This window comes from Gigantopelta aegis, chromosome 10, assembly GCF_016097555.1.
Source record: "Gigantopelta aegis isolate Gae_Host chromosome 10, Gae_host_genome, whole genome shotgun sequence".
Taxonomy (NCBI): domain Eukaryota; kingdom Metazoa; phylum Mollusca; class Gastropoda; order Neomphalida; family Peltospiridae; genus Gigantopelta; species Gigantopelta aegis.
In genome coordinates this window covers 37,675,363-37,692,861 of record NC_054708.1, presented here as the reverse complement: position 1 = coordinate 37,692,861, position 17,499 = coordinate 37,675,363, and the positions used below count along the sequence as shown (strand labels likewise).

At 39.1% G+C, this 17,499-nt stretch overlaps 1 protein-coding gene across 1 annotated transcript in view; it reads right to left on the bottom strand.

The window, feature by feature from the left end:
- Positions 1–2,058, bottom strand: part of LOC121384070 (GPI-anchor transamidase-like) — a 50,650-nt gene extending 48,592 nt beyond the window's left edge. Inside the window, exon 1 of the mRNA XM_041514291.1 lies at positions 1,965–2,058. Coding sequence (XP_041370225.1) covers positions 1,965–2,057 — 93 coding nt within the window. The 5' untranslated portion in view covers position 2,058. The remainder of the gene's footprint in view (positions 1–1,964) is intronic.
- Positions 2,059–17,499: the final 15,441 nt, after the last annotated feature.

The window sequence follows — 17,499 nt, the reverse complement described above, 5'->3', positions numbered from 1 at the left end:
TTGTCCCTACAGTACTAACAAAAAATTTATAATAATAAATCAATAAATAATAATGAATAAATAAATAAATAAAAATAACAATTACAAATTATCAGCTGCTGAGGTAGATTAACTGAAAGAGAAACTAACTACGGACAGTACATAAACTAACAACAGGGCTTGAACTTAATAATGTTTCACCGATTGCAATTTTGAGGCTGCTTACGTAAAAAAAAAAAGAGAAAAAAAAGTTAATTTTACAGCAAATAAATATAATAATACAATTATTACTACTACTACTATTACTATTATTAGCCTACTACTACCTTTTTGAGGTGGAGGGGCAGTGTTTTATCTGGAGGAGTTTTGGCTATAAAAATGCAAGATTAACGTGCGTTCAGCACAGACGGCAGACTGAACTTGTCCCTGCACGTAGAACTGGATTCAACTGGGTTAAGTTATAAGTAGCCAATCTTTGGACGACAAAACATGCAACAGTACACTGGGTTTTTCCGCTATATATTAAAACAGAAATACCACTTTGCGAACCAGTCAAAATAATTTGCACACGTGCCTGATAATAATAATAATAAATGGCGAGTTCATGTTTCTACTTTTTATTTTTTTATTTCAGCGTATTCGCGGTTATTTTCATCATGTAATAATATATTTTTTATTATTTGCCATGTATATAGCCGGCCCTCATTTGCCAAGTCTCTATACATGGCTATCATTTATATAAAATCCAAAAATACTTTATACAGTTGTCATATATATATATATATATATAGCCTCATCACTACGAGTCTGTTTTTTCGTATTTTAAATGTGTCATGGAATTCCCTCGATCGTAGTTCCCTCGAATGTAATTTCCATTTATAATGCATATTTGGAGAAATAAGGCCCACTAAATCCGTGATTGAGCTCCTTTAAGAAACATAAATTTTTTCATGTCGTGGCCTTAAAAATGGAAAATGACAAAGCACACATGCGCGCTACATTATATTTTGCAAACGCATGCACCTGAACACAGTTAGAAATGTTGCAATCTTTCCTGTTTACCAGAAGGTGTTTCACTTTTGTTTACTTTACTAGAATGGATTTGTTTTACATCCACATTGTTGATTTTTTACTTAATTGATTACAATCTATTTTGTTTCACATATCGTAGCTGAAAAATTGAGAATAATATTTCCGTAAATATCGTATTCGTGTTTTTGTCACTTTGGGACGTCGATGGTATCTCAACGACTGCCGTTCAGAATCAGTTGTCTGAGTTGGTGTAGCCCGAGTACTCTGACTGTAAGAGAGCTAGACGGACATTTGGACATAAATACGCTCTCATTATAGTCAGAGACCAAGCTATGTATTTTTTGGCAATTCCCGACAACCAAAAAGTTGGCAAAGATTTCCGCTCTAATACCACAACAACACAGACTAAAATCAAGATATAACTGCATATTACTCTCAGTTATACATTATCTACTCACCATTTATGTCAAACTCTCATATCCCCATGTTTATGCCATAATTTATTGGTTAGGGGCTATGAACTCAAAGCCTAATACAAATAACTGTGTAATTATCGACGTTTTTTGGTCAATTTAAAACCAATTTGGATAAAATAACACAATTAATGAAGAAATAATGATGCTTTTAATGGTTACTGATGTATTCTAACCCAAAATAAGGCACAAAGTTAAATAATTAGCACTGTGCCAATTTTTTTAGGTCTTGTGCAATTTTTTGCCAAACGGAGTTAATGTCCTTGATTACAAAAAGTTTAATTTGGGGGGTCAAAATAATATATTTGAATTATTTTTTTTACATTATCATTATTTGGGATGTGTTCCATCACTGCAGCTATAAATATATGTGATTGTTACAAAATTCTCGGGCCCTCTTGGATTCCCTACTATGTCACCATTCAGTTCAAAACCAATATCGAATGTCATCAGTTACAATAAATACAATACAAAAATTACTTCGGAATATTTTGACGATACACCATACAGGATGAAGCCAACAAAGTAAAGTAGTCTTAATGTAATGTTTTCGCTTTCCATGGGCGCCGCCATATTGAAAGTAGTCCAAGTATTTTTTAGCGGATCACGACGCACTAGTTAGATCATAGGTTAGACTATACCAATTAAAATCCCATAGGCGACCATGTTAACGTTTTGTTTAAAACACTATATGCAATATATCAACCAAACTATGACCCATAAATATCAGTACTACAACCCCTACCTCAAAGTATTAACTGCAGAAAATGGTACCTTTCATGGATCATTTTCGGTAAAATCAGTTGTTTCTACAACACCCCTAGTGTTCCAAGCACAAGGCTACTTGACACGGTGGTACTACATGAAATAAAATTGCATACATTTTTAGCCCAGATGAAACTAACCTTTTTTTACAACCGACACACTCACATTTATAACCAGTCATAGGACTTGTGGTGTTAACTTCTCTATCAAAAGTCGGTGCACCTCGAACTTCGACCTAGCCGGAAATTAATTGGTTTCGTGCTACCTATAATACCCAAAATGACAATGTAGCTCTAATATGTATCAAATGATTTTCAATAAAAAATCTGACATAAGCTGAAGTATCCGTTCGCATCTTGAATAATGTATATGTACATGTATGGTGCATGTGTGTGTACATAGGCACGCACACACACACACACACACACACACACACACACACCTACATATATATATATATATATATATATATGTGTGTGTGTGTGTGTGTGTGTATGTATGTGTGCGAGTAGGCATATATATATATATATATATATATATATATATATATATATATAGTCGCAGGATGAATCGCCCTCAGTGGACTTTGGGTTTTCCTATGCCAAACAGTGCCCCGTGACAAGCGCATGTGTGTGAGGGGGGTGGGGGGGGGGGGGGTGGCAGTCGATCTTCCACTCCAAACGAACAGCCCAGTGGTAAAGCGCTTGCTTGATACGCGGTCGGCTTAGGTTAGATCCCTGTCGGTGGGCCTATTGGGCCACTTAGTATTTCGCGCTCCAGCCAGTGCGCCACGACTGGTATATCAAAGACCGTGGTATTTTTGCTATCCTGTCTATGGGATGGTGCATATAAAAGATCCCTTGCTACTAATGGAAAACATGTAGCGGGTTTTCTTTATTAGACTATGTCAAAATTACCGAATGTTTGACATCCAACAGCTGATGATTAATAAGTCAATGTGCTCTAGTGGTGTCGTTAAACAAAACAAACTTCTTCTCTTTTTTCATTCTCAATAAATCAGTGCATTTTGACATGTAGCCTTAAAGAGGAAACCCGCTACATTTTTCTTTTAGTAGCAAGGAATCTTTTATAAACACCATCCCACAGATAGGATAGCACATACCGCGGCTTTTGATATACCAGTCGTGGTGCACTGGCTGGAACGAGAAATAGCCCAATGGGCCCATCGACGGGGATCGATCCTAAACAGATTGCGCATCAAATGAGCGCTTTACCACTGGGTTACGTACATGTAGGTATAGGTTGGAGCCGGTAGCGGGAGGCTAACCCAATATACTTACCAGCCTTATGTTCAGTGTAGCTACAATCCAACAGTGGTAAAGCGCTCGGTTGATGCGCGGCCGGTCTAGGATTGATCCCTGTCAGTGGACCAGTTGGGTTATTTACCGTTCCAACCTGTGCACCAGGACTGGTATATCAAAGGTCATGGTATGTGCTATCATGCCTGTGGGATAAAGTCTATAAAAGATCCCTTGCTACTAATGTAAAAAACATGTAGCGGGTTTCCTCTCTAAAACTGTACGTCAATGTTCTCTAGTTGTGTCGTTAAATAAAACAAACTTTCTTTCTTTCAACACGCGCGTTATATGTAAGTTTCTTTACAATGAACCAACAGTGCTGTTTATGTTGAATAAACGCTTGTTTGAGAACAGGCCTACATGAAATATAACAAATTGTGTTTCTTCAAGTTTAATTAATTTTTGTACTTAAACAGGTTAATTATAGGTAAATAAACACTCCTCGATGTAACAGAATTTTACTACAGATAGTGAAATATAATTGTTGTCTGGCATCGATATATATACATACATATAGATAGATAGATAGATAGATAGATATCTGTCTGTCTGTCTGTCTGTCTGTCTGTCTGTATGTGTATGTGTATGTATATATCTATATCTATATCTATATCTATATCTATATATATATTTAGTTTACTGTGAAGCGCATAAACCGGCGGACGTTTTTTTTTTTTTTTTTTTTTTTGCTTTTTGCTCGGTCTGGCTGAACTCGGCTCGTATGTGGGGATGTTGGGGGTGTGGGGGTGTGGGGTCGTTTAAAGGAATAATCAGGCAATGCCTTTGGACATATATGCATATTCAACGATATTTAATGCACATTATTTCTTAAAATCAATAAATAGGTAAAAATGTGACGGCTATTACATATAACGGGCGCAGCCATTTGTCTCCATCCTATTGATTCCACCATCTTGTGAACAAGTATTTACGTACTAACGCGTCACATCAGGTCTTAGATCTGTTGATATTTGCGGAAAGATAAAACAGGCATGCGTCGCAATGTACTGTAATAATATCCATCCCAGTAAGCCAGAAATAACTATACATTATTTATTTATACAAAATAAACCACCATAAAGTGACCATTGTCAAGCTGGCTACAAACAACTGTCCAACGATGTAACTAATAGTATGACAGATTTTATTCTTGTTCCTATTGTGGAAAACAAAAGTGGAGACGTAACAGATACAGGCGATTGCCGCCCAGTTGCATTAGCAACTGTGATATCAAACGTTATGGAACATGTACTGGTATCACGAACATACATGAGTACATCGGAATACCTCTTTGGTTTCAAAAGTGGGACATCTACCGATATGTGTTTATTTGTTTTTAAGGAAGTTATTAACTTTTAAATTTCACAAGGTAGTCCTGTGTATGTTTGTTTTTTGGATGCAAAACAAAAGAAAAGCCTTTGACCGAGTAAATCACTGGACATTATATATATGACACTTTTGAAAAAAGGCGTGCCAACTTGTGTAGTTAGCTTTCTCAAAGTATGGTATTTAACCCAATTGTTTTGTGTAAAATGGGGCGTATATATTTCCTTTAAGTTTAATGTAACGAATGGCGTCCGGCAAGGTAGGGAAATTTCACCTTTGTTATTTAATATACATATCAGACCTCGTTACAACGACCACGTTCGTCCCAGGGTAACTTTGTCGTTATATCGAAATTGTCGTTCTATCGAAATTACCGTTATAAAAATTTGTTTTGATTAACGACACCACTAGAGAACATTGATATATTAATCATCGGCTGTTGGGTGTGAAACATTTTGTAATTTTGACAATCTTAGAGAGGAAACCCGTAACATATTTCCATTAGTAGCAAGGGATCTTTTATATGCACCATCCCACAGACAGGATAACACATATTATGGCATTAGATATACCACTCACGGTGCACTGGCTGGAACGAGAAATAGCCCAGTGGGTCCACCGACGGGTATTGACCACAGATCATTATTAAATATATTGTTATTAATCAAGGCACATTCACTAATATTAATCTTTCCATGGTTAAAGACATCTACGATTGGTACCTTCTTCATTTATAAAATGTCATAAAACTAGTAGACTTGATTGTTCGAAGTTAATCTTTTAATCGAATGACTAAAGGTTTATTTTCAAAAGCAATACACGTCTACAGATTTAGCCGACATCGGTAACTCGGACACCATGTGACCTTGTCTGCTCGCGATGAGATCAAGGATGCCAAATGGCTATGTATACTGCAAACGTGCTTTGGCATCTCTGATTATGTAATGTCGTGGTAAAGAAGTGTTTTCAGATGTCGGATGCACGTTTGTTCCTAATTTGCTCTGTCGGTGTCGGAAGGTGTGAATTCCGGTGTCCCATATAATTTGCACTCCCCTGGATTTGCACTCCCCAGTCAACATTATACGTAGAATAAGCACTCCCCAGTGCATATTATATGTGTAAGATACACTCCCACAGCCTATATTATATGTATAATATGCACTCCCTCTGAATAATATGCACTCCCCCATTACTCGTAGGGTATACTATTTTTTAAGCACTCACATAATTATATATTTTTAGTGTTTTTGACGTTTGAAAAAGTTGGTATAAATCTCAGTGGCGAATCTAAACGAGGGTGTTGGGTATATGAATCAGGGGCGGACCCAAAGAGGCTAAAACTCTTCTGAATCTGCCCTTGCAATTTTGCAGAATAAAACTAATGACTCGTCATATGTGGTGATCGGATGGATCTCAGAATCTCTTCACTCATCACTGGCTTCCCTTACTTCCGATTAATATGACAAATTATGTGGAGAGAACATTGCAAAGCTTGGTCTTAAACAGGTTCATATTATATAATCAGACCCACCCCACCTCAGTTAAGTGCCACTTTGTATGCTTAAAGGTCCAACATGAACAACCATTTTTTGTTTAACGACAATTCAATTCAATTCAATTCAATTTATTGCAAATTACCAAACAAGCTGGTGTCAGCAAAGAGATAAAAAAAAAAAAAAAAAAAAAAAACAAATATATAACATCTATAACAACAACAATTAATAATAATAATAACAATATTAATGTACATGCCAGACGGAGAAACAAAGTTTGTATTTTATTTGTAGAAATAAAGTATATTATAAAAATAAATGGTTAAAGTAATGAGAAATAATTAAATTAAATTACTGCTCCACTGATAGCTGGAACAAGAACTTTACGTTTAGAAATACAGCCGTCAATAAATGTTAATGCACGACATTTATAATGTTTTAACCACATTTATAATGCTTTAACCAAAGGAAATTAGATGGACAATCTGAAAGACAACGGAAGAAAAGCGAATTTTAGACGACCTTGCAAATAATTTTCCGTTAAAAATGGAAAATGATTCTACTTAGCAAAACAGGAGAATGAAGATCAAATATAGGTAACTCAATTTTCGTGCATGTTAGTAACATATGTGGGTATCAACGTATTAGACAATAATATACACATGGATTATTATACATATAACCTACCCTCAACATTCATTATTATACACCTAATCTACACACACCCCATTCCTTATTATACACAAAATCTACTTTCACCATTCATTACTATATAAATATAATCTCCACTCCCTCATTCATTACTATACATATAATCTGTAATCCCCATTCATTTTTTTCAATTCAATTCTTTATTCACTCCGACCATATACATGGTACATGAGGTAATATAATAATATAATATTTACAAAGTGAGCAAGTTACAAACATATACAGATAACATTTGGAGAACAAAGTATAATAAATATATAATATAGTAAATACATGTACTCATGTTCATTTCTAGATCACATTCTTGTTAAACCTTGTTTAATGTAATCACATAGTTTTATTAATACATGTTTACTTTGCTTATTAAAAAGTATATTCGTTTTTTTAACATTTGGCTGTATATAATAATAATTTGATAAATATAGTACTCTAATATCATTTAGTGCTTTACATTCAAATAAGAAGTGAAATTCTTCACCAGTACAACCACTATTACATATATTACATAATCTTTCTTCCTTTGGTAAATGAGTCCATCTTCCTATTTCAACGGGTAGTCTGTGGTTAGCAAGTCTAAATCTGGTAAATACAATTCTTCGTTTCAAAGGGAGTATGTCTACATATGGTTCATATGAATGTTCGTTTTTAAATAATCTATAAATGATACCTTTTGGTCAGTTTTCTAAAGAACTGTTCCATTCCTGTATATACATATCGCGATAATTCTTTAAATTTTTTGTGCTAAACATTTTCTATTGACATTAACATAAAATTGTTTTAACCAAATATAACTTAGACGAGCTAGGTCTAAAATATTGTTCAGTTTACACAACCATCTAGATTTAAAAGTATAATGTTCATACAGACTGAACAGAAATTTGTATATAATGGCAGACATTTTCTGTTCTTTGCAGTCAATATTCCGTTTCCAATAGCTAATAATTCTACTATATATTGTATATTTTACGGGAAATCTCCCGAGCTCACCATATATCATAAAGCTTGGGGTACTGTTTTTAACACTAAGAATGCGTTTACAAAATGATAAATGAACTCTTTCTATATCGTCTAATTTCTCAAAACCCCATACATCACAACAATACAGTAAAGTCGGTAACACAAGACTATCGAATAATTTCAGTTGTAAATCTAAAGATAAGTTATGTTGTCTTGCTTTTTTAAATACACCATACATAGCTTTAGTAGCTAGTTCTATTAATTGTTTCTTTGCTGTACAAAATCTACCAATTACTATACATATAATCAGCACTCCCCATTCATAATTATACATATAATATATACTCCCCATTCATTACTATCAATTGACAATCATACCAAATCAAATTTTGTGTTTTTAAATATATACTCTGTCAAAAAAGACACGCATAGGTGAAATATTCATGGAATTATCTCTTTAATACAAAGTGGCATAATTTCGTTATTTATGATCGTACCACAGTCAAATTTGACATTCATGTGACAATGTTCTTCATATGGACTGACAGCAGTCACAAAACACTTTTACACAAGGGCGCTGAAATCAGTACCTTTTGTGGCCACCACCAGCAGCAATCACTGCGCGACATCTCCTTGGCATAGACTGAATGAGTCTCTGAATCCGGGCACGTAGAATCCTAGCCCATTCTTCCTGCAGTGCATGTGACAGCTGTGGGAGCGCCTGAGTCTCCGGGTCACGATTGCGTACTCGTTTGTCCAGTTCGTCCCATAGATGTTCAGTGGGGTTGAGATCTGGCGATCTTGATGGCCATGGCAAGACATTAATGTTCTCATTCTGTAAGAAATCCATTGTTACATGTGCTGTATGCGGACTGGCATTGTCCTGCTGAAAGAGTTCTCTCTGTCGATCCAAAATGAGAAGCATGTGACGGCGAAAAATTTCATCCCGGTAGCGTACAGCTGTCAGGTTGCCTTGTAAGAACACAAGTTCACTTCTGCCAGTGTATGAGATGGCTCCCCACATCATGACACTCTCTCACCGAATCTGTCAACTTGGGCGATGCAGTTGTTGGCAAAACGTCCATTGTGGTGTCTGTAAACACGTTCTCGTCCATCACGTTGCTGTAGAATGAAACGTGACTCGTCGCTGAACCATACTCGCCGCCAGTTTCCCAAGTTCCAACCCCGTACATTCGTGCACCAATGAACATGTAAATGTCGATGTTGACGTCGCAGGACGGGGCCAACATATTGTCTCCTAGCCTGTAAACCAGCTTCTCGAAGTCGGTTCCGAATGGTTTGTGCAGACACCCTTCTCATACCAGGTATGCATCCAGCAGTGTTCGTTGTTGTGGCAGTTCGGTGACGCAAGTGCAGAACCCGAATGTAGAGATCTTGTGCTGCAGTTGTTATGCGAGGTCTTCCACTTCTGGGCTGAGCTGATTGAAACTGCTGGTACCTGTCCCAGAAACGTGAAATGGTGCTCTCATAGACGTTCATGTGACGTGCGACTGCTGACTGCGATTCACCTAACTGGGGGCACCCTATTGCAATGTTTCAATTAGGCAGGCTTATAGTCTTGGCATCTTGTAACTCGTCTACGTTGAAATGGACATGAGGCATCAATGCAAGCATTGCAGCTTTAAATACCCATCACTACCCCAATCTTTTTCCCCCAAGTTCCACATGCATTCGCCAAAATCTGATCACTTTACACTGATTTCCTGCAATTGTTACACAACAAGTCACAACGTGTCACAACATACGTTAAATTTGTTTTAGGGTACATTTGGGCATGCTGTCCCATTCCAGGAAGATTAACAAACATAGTCATTCAGCAACATTGTACAAAAAAAAAAAATGATATTTTGTAAAATCAAACACTTTACTTCTTTATCACCTATGCGTTTCTTTTTTGACAGAGTGTATTACATTTGGATACACTGCGGTTGTCATTGTATGCCAGTGTATGACGGCATATTACATTTGGATACACTGCGGTTGTCAGTGTATACCAGACTATGACCACATATTACGTATGGCTGCATATTACGTTTGGATACACTGCAGTTGTCAGTGTATACCAGAGTATGACCGCATATTACGTTTGCATACACTGCGGTTGATAGTGTATTCAAGTGTATGACCGCATATTACGTTTGGATACACTGCAGTTGTCAGTGTATACCAGAGTATGACCGCATATTACGTTTGGATACACTGCGGTGGTCAGTGTATACCAGAGTATGACCGCATATTACGTTTCGCATATTACGTTTGGATACACTGCGGTTGTCAGTGTATATCAGAGTATGACTGCATATTACATTTGGATACACTGCGGTTCTCAGTGTATACCAGAGTATGACCACATATTACATTTCGCATATTACGTTTGGATACATACCAGAGTATGACCAAATATTACGTTTGGATACACTGCGGTTGTCAGTGTATACCAGTGTATAACTGCATATTATGTTTGGATACACTGCGGTTGTCAGTGTGTACAAGTGTATGACCGCATATTACGTTTGGATACACTGCGGTTGTCAGTGTATACCAGTGTATGACCGCATATTACATTTGGATACACTGCGGTTGTCAGTGTATACCAGTGTATGACCGCATATTATATTTGAATACACTCCGGTTGTCAGTGTATACCACAGTATGACCGCATATTACGTTTGGATAAACTGCGGTTGTCAATGTATACCAGTGTATGACCGCATATTACGTTTGGATACACTACGGTGTCAGTGTATACCACAGTATGACTGCATACTACGTTTGGATACACTGCGGTTGTCAGTGTATAGCAGTGTATGACCGCATATTACGTTTGGATACACTGCGGTTGTCAGTGTATACCACAGTATGACCGCATAATACGTTTGGATACACTGCGGTTGTCAGTGTATACCAGTGTATGACCACATATTACGTTTGGATATACTGCGGTTGTCAGTGTATACCAGAGTATGACCGCATATTACGTTTGAATACACTGCGGTTGTCAGTGTATACCAGTGTATGACCGCATATTACGTTTGGATACACTGCGGTTGTCAGTGTATACCAGAGTATGACCGCATATTACGTTGCACATATTACGTTTGGATAAACTGTGGTTGTCAGTGTATACCAGTGTATGACCGCATATTACATTTGGATACACTGCGGTTGTCAGTGTATACCAGTGTATGACCGCATATTATCTTTGGATACACTGTGGTTGTCAGTGTATTCCAAAGTATGACCGCATATTACGTTTCGCATATTACGTTTGGATACACTGCGGTTGTTAGTGGATTCCACAATATGACCGCATATTATGTTTGGATACACTGCGGTTGTTAGTGTATACCAGTGTATGACCACATATTACGTTTGGATCCACTGCGGTTGACAGTGTATACCAGAGTATGACCGCATATTACGTTTCGCATATAACATTTGTATACACTGCGGTTGTCACTGTATACCAGTATGTCTGGATTGAGAAATTAGATCCAAAAATATTTTTGAGTATTCAGCCTAAAATGTTTTAAGGTGATTTGAGCAATTGAACGGGCGCCTAGGGCAAGCTGGTGAGGGGTCCGGTGGTCAAATTCGGGACTTCGTGCTTCCTGTCCATGATAGCTGAGATGACCTGATGGTAGCTGACGCCGATGATAGCCTTGAGGATCCTGTGGATGGTCTGGCTATCCATCTCTCATAACAGGATCGCTTGTCGATAGCAGTCATGGCGTCGGTGGGTCACGACGAGTCCCGAATGACCTTCCTTGGTCCGGAGGTGGTGAAGTTCGAACTCGGTACCATACTGCAGTGGAGTCCAGGCCTGTTTTAGGAACTTCCCCATCAGCTTGCCTGGGTCGGTTGTATCCCCCTGCACACAATACCGGAACACTGGCCTGATCTTCCTAACTTGAAGCTTCCAAGTGTCTTCCGGCAGGGCTGGGGGGGGGGGGGGGGGGTAAGTTGACGGCTCGACGGCTTGTCCGTGTCGGGCTGGATCGCAGGTGTAGTCACCTTGGGTTTCGCCGCCACAACAACAACAGGTCCCTTTGCCTGCTCAACGGGAGCGGTCGGTAGAGTTGACCGCTTCACCGGAGCTGGCATTGGCATCGACGTAGAAGTCGGGGGTTGCAAACGCAAACGTACTCTATCTGAAGAAATTCACAAACTGCAATCTCGTAGAACAAAACCTGCTCAGAACAAATCCAGATCTGCAGAAACTCGCTTCTCTTCTTCGGAGAATAAGAAACTCAGCAAATTCTGTGGGAAGAGACATGTTTTTCAAAAGAAACTATGTCCTGCATGGGGAAAATCTTGTGCCAAGTGCAAGCAAATGAACCACTTTACTGTTAAGTGTCCTCAAACGAAAGTACACCACATCGACGAGTGCTCTAACACTGTCGAATTTGACTGTGAGCTGATCCAGTCAGTGGGCGACTCCCAAAAGACTGTCTTTGCGAAAATGGAAATTGATGGAAAACCTGTAAAATTGCAGATAGATAGTGGATCCTCAGTTAATATACTGCCAAAGATGTTCATGAAAAACACTAAGTTAAGGCAGACCGAAATGTCTCTGAAAATGTGGAACAAGGTGAACCTGAACCCTCTTGGCACTTGCAGGACAATTCTGAAAAATCCAGCAAATGGCGAAAGCTATTCTGTCTCGTTTGTAATCGTAACACAAGACCTACAACCAATTCTTGGTAAGCGTGCTTCAGAACAGATGGATCTGATTCATATAAACTATGATAACTTCCTGGTGGCCTCTGTGGATGACATAAAGAAATATGATGAAGTGTTTAGCAACGAAATTGGTGACCTACCTGGGACTGTCCATCTACAAGTGGATGAAAATGTTAAACCAATAGTTCTTCCTGCTAGACGTCTTCCTGTACACCTTTAGGACAAGGTAAAGAAAGAATTTGACAGAATGGTCGAGCTCAAGGTCTTGGAAACTGTGGATGAGGTTTCTGCTTGGGTAAGCCAGATGGTGGTGACAACTAAGAAGTTTGGTGAATCTCGCATCTGCATTGACCCAAAGGCACTGAATTCTGCACTGAAAAGAGATCACTATCTCATGCCTACTCTCGATGATGTGTTACCTAACTTGACTCAAGCAAGGATTTTCTCAAAATTGGATCTCCGTCATGGTTACTGGCACCTAAAACTCTCAGTAACCTTGAAAATGTCATCTGTGTAACTGATGATGTCATCGTGTATGGCATTGGAAGCAACGACAAAGAAGCCGCTGCAGATCATGACGATAAACTTTACAAGTTGCTTGATCGTTGTCTTACTCTGGGAATCAAGCTAAACAAAACAAAATGCAAATTCCGCATGAAACAGATCTCTTTCCTGGGACATATCATCAGCAGTGAAGGTTTGCAGGCTGATCCAGAAAAGATAAAGGCAATAGTCGAAATGCCTAGACCAAAGGATGCTGCTGCTGTCCAACGCTTAAAGAGAACTGTAGCCTACCTCTCTAAGTTCCTGCCTCACCTCTCTAAAACTATGGAATCCTTGCGCAAACTAACTCACAAGGATCCAAACACTGATAAACTGGTGAACTTTGTGTGGACAGATGAACATGAAAAAGCCTTTCTAAATATCAAAAAGGTTGTATCCAATGCGCCAGTATTGGCGTATTATGATCCGAAAGAAGATTTGGAAATCCAATGTGATGCTTCTGACAAGAGGGTTGGAGCAGCATTACTCCAAAAAGGACACCCAATAGCGTACATGAGTAAAGCTCTCAGTGATGCCGAAACACGGTATGCTATAACAGAGAAGGAAATGCTAGCAATTGTCACATCACTTGAACGTTTCCATCAGTACACATTCGGACGACCTGTCACAGTTGTGTCTGACCACAAACCACTTCAGAATATTCTCAGCAAGCCACTAAACAGAGCCCCGAGAAGACTGCAGAGAATGATTCTTCATACTCAGGCTTACAACATAACTGTAAAATACAAGTCAGGCAAAGAAATGTATGTAGCCGATATGCTGAGCAGAGCTTATCTTCCTCAGACTGACAATACTGTTCATTAAAAATCTGTCAACATGGCTAGTTTCTTACCAATTTGAAAGGAATGACTGGAAAGAAACTCAAAAAGATGAGACTATGTCGATGTTATGCACCGCAATCATAAATGGCTGGCCTGAAACCAGAGACAAGGTTCCAGAGCAACTGTTACCGTACTACAGTTTCACAGATGAAATGACTATCCAGGATGGTTTTGTGTTTAAAGGAGAAACACTAGTCATTCCCAAAAGTCTTCGAAGTGAGATGAAAAAGTCTGTACATGATAACTCTCATTCTGGTGAAGAAAGTTGTTTGCAGCGTGCACGTGAATGTTTGTTTTGGCCAGGAATGAGTGCTAAAATCAAACACTATGTATCGGCATGTGAAACCTGTCGCTCATTTGATACATGTCAACAAAAGGAAACTAATGCCTCACGAAGTACCAACTCGCCCATGGGAAAAAGTTGGCATTGATCTCTTCCCTTTCAAGGGACATAACTACTTAGTCATTGTATACTACTACAGTAACTTCATTGAAGTTGATCATCTTCAAAATACTGATACTAAAACGGTAATCAGCAAACTGAAACTTCAGTTCGCCAGACATGGACTGCCGTGTCAACTTATGAGTGACAATGGACCACAACTTGTGTCTGATGAATTCCGCAAATTTGCTAAGAAATGGGACTTTGAGCACTATACTTCGAGTCCGCATAATCCACGAGCAAATGGGATGGCAGAATCAGCTGTGAAAACCGTTAAGAGAATCATGAAAAAGGCCATAAAATCACACTCTGATCCATACCTTGGTCTACTGAATCAAAGAAATACCCCAGCTCAGTCTACTAACAGAAGTCTAGCTCAGAAACTCATGAACCGTAGAACGCGAACTCTTCTGCCTATGAACAAAACACTTCTCAAACCAAGTGTTGTTGATCCTGTCTCAGAACGAAACAAACTACAGAACAGCAAAGAGAAACAAATGCATTATTACAACAGAAACGCCAAAGACCTAAAACCTCTTCGTGAAGGTGATTCTGTTCTTATGCAGCTTTTTGAGCTCGGATCCGATAAGGAATGGGCAAAAGGTACTGTAGTCAATGACTGGACCACCGGTCTAACGAAATATAGTCTGGAAATAATGTATACAGAAGAAACAGGGTCCATATCAATTAGACGGTGATGCCAGAAATGACAAGTCCGAAAGAAAGCACAGTTGATGAAAAGGAAACCAAACAGCTAGATTCAGACATGATCCCAGATTCTACAAAAATGGCAAAAGCTAGGAGCCCAGTTAACGCCAAGCCAAGGATTCCGCCAATTCACAACTCTCAGTCCCCTCAAAAGTCGCGCTATGGTCGCGTGATCAAACCTGTCCAAAGACCTGATTTTTTAAATGAACTACTTATTGATAATCACGGTACTGATAAACACTGACGTTTAACACTTAAGTGAATAATTGTGACATTAATTAACCAAACAAGTGGTAGAATTTCTTTAGTTTGCTATATAAGCAACTTTCTATTTCAGTAAAACAAGAACTGTGTGTTATGGATTTTTTAATTATGACTTTGATAACACTGGGGTGTTCTAGTTTATTTGCAAGAAAAAGGGATGTTATGATATGTTAATTAGTTAGTATAGTCATTTCTGGTTTGGTTCTGTTAGTCACACACACCGAAAGGTGTGGACTTATTGGGTGGAAGTCAGAAGTCTTAAGTAAACATGTGACAAGCACGTCTTTTGTTATTCTGTTTCTGTCAACTTAAAACACCATCCTGCATTGGTGTCCAGACCTGGTTTAGGAACTTCCCCATCAGCTTGTCTGGGTCGGTTGTACACAATGCAGGAACACTGGCCTGATCTTCCTATCTTGAAGCTTCCAAGAGTCTTCCGTCAGGGCTGGGGGGGGGGGGGGGGATAAGTTGACGGTTCGGCGGCTTGTCCGTGTCGGGCTGGATCGCAGGTGTAGTTGCCTTGCGTTTCGCCGCCACAACAACAACAGGTCCCTTTGCCTGCTCAACGGGAGCGGTCGGTAGAGTTGACCGCTTCACCGGAGCTGGCATTGGCGTCGACGTAGAAATCGGGGGTTGCAGCGGCGACTGGGCCATAGCCGTGTTCAGCACGTCACAGGTTGCGTCCAAGGTCTTCTCCACCGGTGGTGTCGTCGTCCTCTTCTGCTGGATCGGTGCGAGGTAGCGACGCAGAAGGACCCGCCGCTGGCAGTTCAGCCGCCAACTTTGGATCCCCCCGAGCCGTCCCTGGCGTCTGTTTCCTCCTCCCTCCTTTTCTCGTCTTCTTGACCGAGTCGCCATACACTAAGATATTACGTTTGGACACACTGCAGTTGTCAGTGTATACCAGTGTATGACCGCATATTACGTTTGGATACACTGCGGTTGTCAGTGTAGACCACTGTATGACCAATATTACGTTTGGATACACAGCGGTTGTCACTGTATACCAGTGTATGACCGATATTACGTTTGGATACACTCCAGTTGTCAGTGTATACCAGTGTATGACCGCACATTACGTATGGATACACTGCGGTTGTCAGTGTACCTTTGTATGACCGCACATTACGTTTGGATGCGACTGTCAGATGGTAGCCGCATAAATATACACGCGAATGGGCCCACCGTACATGGTTTGGATACACAGATCACTATACCAGATGACCGATATTACGTTTGGATACATCCAGTTGTCAATACCAGGGTATGCCGCACATAATGAATTTGATATATGTTTAAAGACACCCCGAGCACCGAAAAATCGCATCGGCTATTGGGTGTCAAAATGAATTAATAATAAATGCAAAAAATGCAATGGGTGCACAGAATTATAAATGCAAAAACAATGGGTGCACAGAAAGTCACACCTACTTAAAAACATCATTGTTATGTGCCTAAACATATGGTAACATTTTACAGGCACGACGTAGCAGAGGAGCTGGGGGCCTTTAGCCACACACCAAATATTTTAAATCAAAAACCTATTATTGACATTTTCGTTTGGCATAATGAATTTATCTTCAAGCATATAATTAAAAACATTTTCCACGGTAGCCAATGATCCTCTAAAAGTTATTTATCAAAATAGTCAAACCAGTTCAGTTCAATGTTTTAATACGAAGTCCTACACATTGCAAAATTATATAATTGTGCTATTATAATTTGCACTCCCCTGGATTTGCACTCTCCAGTCAGGGTTATACATAAAATAAGCACTCCCCAGTGCATATTTTGCATGTAATATACACTCCCCGAGTCTATATTATATGTATAATATGCACTCCCTCTGAATAATATACACTCCCCCAGTCTGTATTACACGTAGACTATATTAATGTTTTAATCACTCACATAATTATATTTTTTTGTGCTTTATTATGT